The sequence below is a fragment of the Myotis davidii genome, unplaced genomic scaffold (genome assembly GCF_000327345.1).
Source record: "Myotis davidii unplaced genomic scaffold, ASM32734v1 scaffold626, whole genome shotgun sequence".
Taxonomy (NCBI): Eukaryota; Metazoa; Chordata; class Mammalia; order Chiroptera; family Vespertilionidae; genus Myotis; species Myotis davidii.
This window is the reverse complement of record NW_006297725.1, coordinates 375239-385884: the sequence shown is the minus strand read 5'-3', so window position 1 is coordinate 385884 and position 10646 is coordinate 375239. Positions and strand designations below refer to the sequence as shown.

General features: G+C 44.5%; 1 protein-coding gene and 1 long non-coding RNA gene across 3 annotated transcripts in view; one reads left to right on the top strand and one right to left on the bottom strand.

Moving 5' to 3' along the window:
* Positions 1-7266, top strand: part of LOC107184601 — a 10869-nt gene extending 3603 nt beyond the window's left edge. Inside the window, exons 2-3 of the long non-coding RNA XR_001515493.1 lie at positions 3847-3923; positions 7032-7266. This is a non-coding gene — a long non-coding RNA (uncharacterized LOC107184601). The remainder of the gene's footprint in view (positions 1-3846; positions 3924-7031) is intronic.
* The window catches only part of LIPH (lipase H), a 42728-nt gene continuing 36103 nt past the window's right edge, over positions 4022-10646 (bottom strand). For both annotated transcript variants that reach the window (XM_006773332.2, XM_015570221.1), the window contains 4 exons: positions 9574-9669; positions 7462-7573; positions 5829-6002; positions 4022-4414 (listed from right to left, as the gene is read on the bottom strand). In XM_006773332.2, the coding sequence (XP_006773395.1) occupies positions 4327-4414; positions 5829-6002; positions 7462-7573; positions 9574-9669 (470 nt within the window). In that variant the 3' untranslated portion in view covers positions 4022-4326. The remainder of the gene's footprint in view (positions 4415-5828; positions 6003-7461; positions 7574-9573; positions 9670-10646) is intronic.

Below are 10646 nucleotides of genomic sequence, written 5' to 3'. Positions count from 1 at the left end.
GGGGGGGGGCAGTAAGGGCAGCTGACATTCATTGAGTACCTAATAATACACTCACGACCTCACAGTAAGCATTTTACACACAAGAATGTATTTATTCCATATAACAACTCTCATGAAGCAGGACTCTTAACAGCCCCCACTGTACAGTCCAGGAAATGGAAGCTTAGGAATAGTTGACAGAGATCACACACCAGCAAACAGAGTCTAGTCTCTTACCCTCCATTATTTTGTGAGAGAGAAGACTGAGATCAGAAGCCAGGCTAGGAAATAGCGGAACCAGTGAAAGAACCAGACAGTTCATTCAACGATGTTGGATGAGAAATGGAGGTGGGGAGGAGACGTGTCCTGAGAGCCCAAGAAAGACTGTCAGAAAAGGGACCTGTGCTCAGTGTCAGAGCCCATGGAAAAATCCAGCAAGGAGACCTGAAGGTTGTGGGATTCAGCCAACATGAGGTGGTAAAGAACCTTTGACAGAGCTATTTTGGAAAATGCAAACCTAACTCCCTACAGGGTCACATTCCAAGCCTCTGCTTGCCTTCCCTTATGTACCCCGCCCCCCGAAGACTCCTATCCGTATTCTTCCTACTCAACTTCTCAGTTTGGGGAAGCCCTGGACTGTGCTCCCCATTCCCAACCCACCTCCATTCTGATCTCAGTCTCCCCATTTCTCCTGGCCCCAACCCAACACCTACAGAGCCAACTCTAACCAGCCAGTGCACCACCTGTAGGCTGTCCCAGCCTCCATCAAGGCCATTCACTCATAGTATATGCCTAGGCCCCCTGACAAAGGACAGCTGTATCCCACACCAGGGACAGGTGCTGGACTGGGAAGCAGGTGGGTGTCAATGGCTCAGGGAAGTGGGAGGGAAGAAAAGGCAAGAGGCTCCAGTGAGAGTGAATTCGCCAGTCACTTACCATGGCTCTTTGTCAATACCACTCAACCTTGGCTTCATCAGCTCTGCGCCCAACAATTGAAAGAAGCAGCTCTGACGACCACATGATTTTGCTTCCCCACCAGCTCCAACCATAACTGATTGGAACAGGATGGTCACCTTCTCCAAGAGAGTCCTGAACTTGGAATCAGGATACCTAATTAGTGGCTGAAGACCCAGTGGTCCAAGGACCCCGGTGGTCTGACTGCCCTGTGGAGACAGCTGAGCTGAGGCAGTGAGACTCATGGCTGAGCACTAGGGTTAATAAAGGACCGTGAACAGGCTGCCCCCATCCCTGCCCTTGCCGTGGTCTGATGGTTCAGCTCTTCCTGGGTTTCTACAAGCTATCTCTTTAATAAAACCTGTGTTGTATCAGTGGGTTTCTGTTGCTGGCATCCCTAATCTTCTTGGCCAAGACAGATTTTTGTAGGACTGAAAGCGCAGGGCAGGAGTCTGAAGGTGGGAGGGTCTGAGTTCATAAATAACAGTTAAATGTGTCGATGTCTAAGTCAGAGTGGAGGTGACCTCCTTCAAGTCCTTGGGTTGAGTCCACTCCATTCTGTTCAACACACATTTCATGAGCACCTGCCTTGTCCCTTACGTGGTATTTATATTAGTTCACACAAACCCTCCATCCATGCTTTTGTTCCAGCCCTCCGGTCCAGTTTAAGAACCCATTGTGGCCCTCCAGTCAAAAAGTTTGCCCACCCCTGTGCTAGAGGCTAGGGCGGCCAAGACAAACAAGCAGCAGCTGCTCTTGTGACGCTCACAGTCTCGGAGTGGGCACAGACATGGAAACATGCTGCAATACGACATAATGAAAGCAGCAATGGAAGCACATACAAAGTCGGTGGCAAGTGGGGTGGTGGAATGGCATCATGGAAAAACAAGCAAGGGGGTCTTTGAACCACGGTTTGGAGTCATCCAGGAAGGCTGAAGAGTCCTGGAGGGTTTTAGCCAAGGCACTAAAATGGGGGAGAGCAAAACTCCCAGGCTTCAGGATAGATGGGCATGCTGAAGAATGGTGTTGGGAGCACTTGGAAGGTTCAAAGGCGGGGGGGGGGACCTCTCTTTTTTCCCAGGGAGCCTGGGAAGTGAGCTATGGACCTCCAGAGATAATGGAGACAATAACAACAAATTGTGTGTTGTGGGGGGCGGGGGTGGGGGGAGTCAATGGAAAGGAAAGGTGGGTGCCTCAAGGGAAATGGACTCTGACTGGGGGAGGGGAGACCTTTACTTATAACTAAACATAGTTCCATAAAGCTCACAAGATAGTGGAGAGTGTTCATTTAAAAATAGTGTATTTCCTGAGTGCAGGCACCACGCTATGTACACAGCTCCTGCCCTGCAGAGCAGTCTAGTGGAAAAAATAGATATTAAATAGTCATACAAATAAATGTACAAAAATACAACTTAAAAAGGTGCTATGAAGGAGAAGTTCAGTGAGCTGTATGGGAAACAAGGTCCGAGAAGACTCCCCCTGAAGAAGTGACAGTTTAGCTAAGGCCCACACAGTAAGTGGACGATAATGGGTGATGATGGCCAGGAAGAGGATAGACTATCTTGGATGTGGGATTCAGACAGGTACACTGACAAAGAGAAGGGAGGAGAGGCCAGGATAGCAAGAGATCTTTGGGGCCTTGGGAGAAAGGTTCTGAGAAGAGAGTGGTCACACCTGTCACTGCCTTCATTTCTCCTGGTCACTGTTAAATGAAATTCATTGAAATTCGTTTCCACTCCAGTGAACAAACGTCCTTCCTTCCTTTGCTCACTGACCGGTTCATTTATCCCTCCAACCAGTCCCCAGTGAGCAAGGTACTGAGCTAGGAGGCACCAGGAGACGAAGCTGAGGGACACCCACTGGCCTGGGGAGTTTATAATAAATGACAGAAATGCTATTCTGGCCCTTCCTTTCTATTGTTTTGACCCGCTGCCTACCAGGAAGTGGAAGGAGGACGAAGAAGTGACTGCGCTAATCAGAATGCAGAACAGAGGAAACTAATAAAATCAGGGCCTATAGCACACTGATCTCTCATCCCCAGTGGCTGAGGGAATGTGGGAGGAGGGGGAAGGGTGATAAAATGTCCAGGTGGGAGGACCGTCGCTGAGACTTTTCTCTCAGAGTTCAGTTATTCACTGCAGGCATCCCTCACTGAAGTGAAAAGCTCTGTATTACATGTATAAAAACGTGCCACACAGGAACATACTTACAGAACCCTCTAATTTGTGAAATAGAGAGTCCATTTCTTTCAAATAAGGGCTGTTCTCACAGAAAGCAGTAGGAGAATCACTTGGGTGAGGAAGTCACCGGGCCTGTGACACTCAGGAATCACAGAATTTCCCACAGTGGCCACAGCTGTGGGAAGCGTGGTGCTCACCCCTTTGGCTGTCCCCACACTGGGCATCTGGCCCCACGGATGGTCCTCCCTTGGTTCTGGCCTCTGGCCTTGGCCCTCTTGGCCTTGGCTTGGCTGCTGCAGTCATTCCAGATTCCTGGGTCACACATAGCCCTGGGGAAGCCTAAGAATCCCTCAAGCTGGAGGCTGCCCGTGCTCCAGGAGCAAACCAGTTTATGCTTGGAACTCCTATGTTAGCAACGCAAGTTACTTAGCATTATTCCAAAAGGTTAACATTAATTCCCTCTAACAGGTGGAACTGTGTATAGCATATGTTCATTTTGCATCTATGCATTGTCTAAATTTCCTTCAATAATCATGGCTTACAGTAGCAATAAGGAAAAATAAACATTTCCCCCAATGGAGAAGAGATGGGAAGCCAGGGTATGGCTTTCTTACCTTCCCAGAGCAGCCCAAGAGAGAAGCTGGTGTTGGTAAGAAATAGCTCTCTTATTGCTTGTTAGATAAGCTTTATAAAATTAAATAAAAGCAATTCACATTTATCATACCACTCACAGATGTGGAAGTGCACCCATGGGATTTCGAAGAACCCTTCACAGACTTGCCTCCAAGACCCACTCGACAGCCCTGTGAGGTAGGTCCGTCTGGTTCCCTTCTAAATGCGGGGACTTGGAGGAATTGGCACAGGGAATGTGGAGTCGAATCCAAAGTGAGGTCTCCAGCCATTGCCTGAGTGACAGGCAGCAGAATCACAGGGCAGCACAAAGGAGGCCCCAGGACGCAGCCACAGAAGGCGCTGGCTGCCTGGGGCCTGGCTATTTCAGACTTGCCCTACTTAAGGCCTGCCTTCTCAGGACTGTTCTATAATCCAAAGTCATCTGACATTTTGCAATGTGACATCCATGGGACATGACTGGAAAAACCCTGGTTATTCCGTACTTTTTGTGCCTGGAGGAGACGGTGAGGAAGGCAAAGCTCTCAGAAAGCCGGCCATAGCTTTCTTGATGTTCCTTGGTACTCATGTGTCCCGACAACAGTTACAATTGCAACTTTGGGCAAAGAATAGGTTGGAAGACGGTTTCAACGTTTTCCATCAGAACAAGGTCATACCGACACAACTGGGGCCTGCAAAAATAAGATGAAATAGTCTTGTCAATGAAATAATAAATATGCCCTATTCTAGTCAAATAACTTGTATTATATCCTTAGGATATGAAATGATTTAGCAATTATTTCTAATGTTATAGGGAAATGCTTATGGTAAATAAGCAAAGTAACAGCAGCAGCAACAATAAAACAGGATGTAAAAATTTATTTGACACAGAAAGTCAACTAGGTCTAAGAACAGTAATAGAGCCCAACCGGTGTGGCTCAGCAGTTGAGGTTGACCCAGGAGCCAAGAGGTCACCAGTTTGATTCCTGATCAGGGCACATGCCCGGGTTCTGGGCTCAATCCCCAGTAGGGTTCGTGCAGGAAGCAGTCAATCAATGTTTCTCTCTCATCGATGTTTTTCTCTCTCCCATTCCTTTCCTCTCTCAAAATCAATGAAACATATATTTTTTAAAATAACAGTAATAGAAAGCAGATTAGAAAGAAATAACCAAAAATGTTAACAGTGGTTGCCTTTGAATAATGACATTATGGGTGATGTTTCTCTACTTCCTAACACTTTCTGCACTTTCCAAAATTTTTAAATGAACATGTATCCCTTTGGTAATCAGGAAAAAGGGTATTAAAAGAAACTTGTATTATTAAATGTTTTGGTGTACCCTAAACCTTAGAAGAAACTTGTATTATTAAATGTTTTAGGGTACCCTAACCCTTCAGGAAAAGGGAGTTTATTAAGTACTATCTGTTCACATCACTTCCTGCCTCCCTTGTGCCTGAAGTTGGATGCTAGAACTATATGTGGCATTAGTCATAAACATACATACCATCTCAGCCTTTTCTTCTCTCCTTTGTCTCTACACACACACACACACACACACACACACACACATGCACACACAAACACATTCATTGTTTACTTTTTTTTGAACCAATTGAGAATAGGTCATTTGACCACTTAATTCTTCAGTGTGTATTTCCTAAGAACAAGGACATTTTCAGTGCAGTTATCAAATTTCACTTTCATACTGTACCAATGGAATAAAATATTCTAATTGTTCTATACCATTTTTTATACTAGGACCTGTTCGATCAGTTTGCTGAATTATATGAGACTTTCTTTTCTACAACAAATTAGCAACTTGCAAAGCAATGTGGGTAGAGTGGTTAGGGAGGAATTGTATAACTCTATACATATAAGGACAATTATTTCTTTGGACTATTGGGCCATTTATCTTTAAGTGCATACCAGTAAAATTTCCTTGGATTGCTAGGCTACTTGTTTTTATCAAGTCTATTTTTGGAAAACTCTTCACTTCCTTCATTGTGATTGATGAAGGCCAATTATAGCATTAGACCAAGCTGACTGGACAAGAACCAACAGCATCTTTGGAAAACGGGCTTGTCAAACCCTGCCTATGTATGGCTCACCTCTCTGGATGGGTAAGTGACCTTAACTTCATTCGGAGAATCCTGAGCTTGTACCTCGGGCCTACTACAGATCCTGTAGAGAACACGAGGGAAATGTCTGCCACTTTATCCAGGTCTCGACTAAACCTTGCAAGCAGACTCACTTGGTGGTATTTCTGGAATGTTGCAGGTTCACTAGAAGGAAAAAATACTATTTTTATTTTATTTATTTTTATTTTTTAATAATTCTTTATTGTTGAAAGTATTACATATGTCCCCCTCCTCCCCCCTACCCCCAACCATTGACTCCCTCGAGCCTGCCCCTGCCCCCCACCCCAGGCCTTCAGAAATACTATTTTTAAATGGATATTGATTGCTAGTGAAAGAAAAGAGTTTTGAAACTTATAAATCAGTAAGCAGGCAGCCATTTGACTCCATAGCCTGCAATAGCCGACTTTCGTGGGCAAAGTCCACTGGCTTCCCAAGCACTGCTGACCCCATGACCAAGGAAATGCTATGACTTTAGAAGGGTATGTGCTGCCTACAATAGCCAGGCAGCATCCTCAACTCTTGACACATGTCTCCAACCCCTGAAAATTACTGCAGGGTGAGTATTAGTATCTTCATTTCACAGACAAGGAAACAGGTGCTTTTAAAGGATGACTGTTATAGGATGTGAATTATATTTCAATTTCTTAAAAGGTTGAAAACAAGAAATACATGTAAAACATGGATATAGAAAGAGTCATCAGGCAGATAATAACCTTGAATGTGACTCCATTTGCACCCATAGTCTGGTAAGACTGGATAAACTCAAAGTACATACTGTAATATCATTTATTTTACCTTAAATTGTAAAAATAATACTAAAATGTCAAAGTTTACCTTGCAAAAAAAGTAGCCATTATTTCCCACATAATAAAACAAGTATTTCCTTTTATTCCCATATATTCTCTGATTGGTGATGACTTTTTCACAAACATGACTAAAATGAGAATGATTAAACATGACTAATATGAAGATGTTAAGGTCTCTATCGTAATCAAAATTTAAAAACGCTCCAAATATAGGAGTCCCTACCTGGAAGAAATTAACTATGTAAAATTAAAACTCCTACGACAGGTACTAGTAAATACGTAAGCAATTATTGACATGAATACTCACGTTTTGCTAAGCGAACACTCTCCATTATGTAACTGCATGATCTCCCCTGCCATTTCCTAGAATCTCCAGATGAGGTCTCTGTCTTGCTGCCTCACTGAAGGTCACAGCTCAGAAACGACCTGAGGCTGACTCTTCAAGACATGCTACACAGAGGGTGCCCTGCCTGAAAATGCTGCCCCACTGTGGGTATGAGAACACTGACACTATAGTGCAGTCATTGAAATAGATCAATGAAGATCCCCCAAAACCCCACTACTCACAAATCCTAACAATGGTGGGGTGGAGGGAGCAATACAGCTTGGTGGGAGGAATATAATATAGTGATATTATAAGAGCCACAGGAAGCAACTAAACAATATGTCCCCTTATATCTTTTGTAAAACAAAGGAAAGTACAGACATGTAAATAAGAAAATGGGTATATTTGGAATTCAGTTTCTCTGAGCAAAAAAGGAAAATAGCAAACTGTAAATGATCCCAACCCAACTTACTGATCGATTTTGGATTCTGTGGTATTTCCAGCTTTGTCTTTCAATTTGATTGTAATGGACCCTCTTCTTATGTTCTTGTTCCAAGTTATAATATCCACAAAGTAATGATATACTGCAAAACCAGGAGAAAACATGGTGAGAGAGAGATACTCCCAACTGTTCTCCTAAAGGGCCAGTTTTTAAAAACCCAACCTCCCTAATAACTGAGCCTTTTTAAATTCTTCTCTAGTTTCTCTGCCAACAACAGGGCAAAATTTTCTAAAATGTCTTTCTATTCCCTTTGGTAAAGATGGCTTGAGTGACAGCAGAACCCAATGGTATCCAGTCGCCATGTTTAGGCATCACCGTTGAAACAGTGCTCCCACCTATTGAAGGAGGTCTCATGGCCTACTGCTGATTGACAGGTTCATTTCAATCCCCACCCATTTTAGAATAAACCAACCAGGTGGCCACGTAGAGACACTCCACAGCTGTCAAGGTCTTCCGCAGCCTGGGCCACATCCACCAGCGTATCCAGCCTCCCTCTTCACTTCTTTGGTCATGCCACACCACCTGCACTGCCAAAATCCCTCTTGCTCCTGAGCCTTCCCCTCACTTGGACACTCCTTTGCCACCTTTGTCAACTCATCCATCAGGTTTCAGCTTAATGTCACTTTGTCCAGGAGGCCTTCATTGACCCTCAGATTAAGACAGATCTATCTCTTGGAATTCTTATCATGCTCTGGGATTCTCCCAGTATTAGTCAGCACACTTTACTGTATTTTTAAAATGCAAGAAAAAATGATAATAAAAACGTGGTAAATGAATGGGTACACTCTATATATTAGTAAATATTGCCTGAATAGTGTCTTATGAGGTTACAAAAAAAGTGATAAAACTAAAATATACTACAACAATAAGTGGGAAGGAATAAAGGGAAGATTGTTCCTCTTTATAATCTCAGCAATAACACCTTATAGACACCCATTAAATTCCTACTCAATAAATGAGCATGCCTGACATGTTTGGAGAACTCTTCTTCCTCCTCACTCTTTTTGTTTTTTTAATATATTTCTTTATTGATTTCAGAGAGGAAGGAAGAGGTAGAGAGAGATAGAAACATCAATGATGAGAGAGAATCATTGATCAACTGCCTCCTGCACGCCCCCCACTGGGGATCGAGCCTGCAACCTGGGCATGTGCCCTTGACCAGAATCGAACCTGGGACCCTTCAGTCTGCAGGCCAACGCTCTATCCACTGAGCCAAACTGGCTAGGGCTTCCTCCTCACTCTTTGCTCACCAAGGTCAAGGATGCTTTGGGAAGATGGGATCCCACGATGACATTCAAATTTGCTCTCTCTTGGTCAGACTTGTAGAGAAGGAGAAAGAGGTTCAGGGAGATGGCTGTCCCCCAAAGGAGTAAGGTAAGCCCTGGAGTTGCCATTTTATGACCCATTATTGCTCAAGGCCCTGCTCCATTTGGACCTGGCAGACACAAAACCCTTGGCTGCCATATGTGGCTCTAAAGAAGGAGGGAAACCCAGTGATCTGCAGCCTCTTTTACAAGTGTTGCTCCCAAGAAAAGTGAAAAGGGAGACAAGGTTAGAAGACATACATCTGCCGGGGAAAATTCCTTACTTCTCAGGCCATCTTATCTATTACCCCATTTAGCTCCCAACTGGAATACCCAATCTCTCAGTGTCTTTTGAAGGTCACCATAGTTGCTTTCGAGGTGGAGCTGATCCACCCATAGATGTGGCTGACACCGATTTTTCCTAGAGCCAATCTTATGTCTCTGGGGGATCAAGCAATTTTCTGGAAGATGTTAGCGATTACAATGGCCATCCAATGAAGCTAACAACTTTGTTGATATTTTAATCCTTATTACCCAGAAGATAGACATTCTTATCCCCATTCGACCTAGCAGGACATTGAGACTCAGAGAGGTCAAATGTCTTGACTAAGGTCGCACAGCTATGATGTAGAGTCAAGATTCGACCTAGGTTTTTCCAGCTCCAAAGTCCACACTGCACCATGGCCTGCATTTACTAAGAAGTAGCTGGGAAGCTGAGACTCAGCCATTCCGAAAGTAAAGGGGTTGGGCAAAACCAACAACCACATTCACCACTCACTGCAGAACGGTTTCTCCTCAGCTGTGTCAAAGTATGCTTTAGTCATAGGAGGGTCTTTCTCCGTTAAATAGTCTTTCCAATTATCAGCATAATAGCCTACAAAACAAGTTGGAAAAGTGTAACGTTAACATGTTTTACACAAACGTAAAAGCAGTTGGGGAGACGGCAAGAACAGCGAGTTTGGCTTCCATCACCACTGAGGTAATTTCCCTCGTGCCCACCCTCATGGTGAGGACCCAAAGGGCCACCAGGGCAGTGCCTGCCCAGCACCCACCACACTCTACTCACTACCCGATCCCTAAGAGCTGGGGCATGCAAAAGGGCCCTACCGTGCTTTTCTCTCCTTTCCACTGACATTACATCATCCAGCCTGGTTCTCAGTAGCATAGGTGGAGAAGTGGAGCAGACTAAAAATAGTGCTGATATTTTTCAGTAATACATTCATTGTATAACTTCAAAAGATTCAGGGACCTAGAACAGCATCACTCTTGCAAAGCAATGTGCTTTCTTGAACTGCAATCGAGCTCCTAAGCTGCATAGAACCTGGGCTTGCCATGTGGTTACATCATCAAGCAGATGAATGTCCACCTTCATGCGTGTGACTTCAGGAAGGAGATTGCGTCCCCTCAGTACATCAGTGTGGCCTCGCTCTCTCTCCTCTGTCCCCACTCCTATATTACTGCCTCTGCCTTCTGACTTGAACTGGGGTGGGACCCGGGCATCAGTATTTTTTAAAAGCTCTCTAGGTGATTCCAATGCATAATCAGGGTTGAGAATCCCTGTCCACAGAACACCCTGATGTTAACTTGGGTTTTTTCCTTTGGGAGCAATTAGAAAATTCTCCTAACTCTCTGGTTCCAAGGTCCTCACCACCTGATATATTTCTATTAACCCTTAGCAAATATTCCTGCAGCTTCCACAGTATCCATCACCCCATTCCACCCCCGTGCAGTGCACACGAGAGTCAGTATGATATGAAGGCACTTACAGGCACAACTTGTCGGAAGGAGTAATTCTGCAAGGCTCATGTGACCGAAGGGAGCAAAGAGGTTGTGTGCAAGGAGGACATTCTT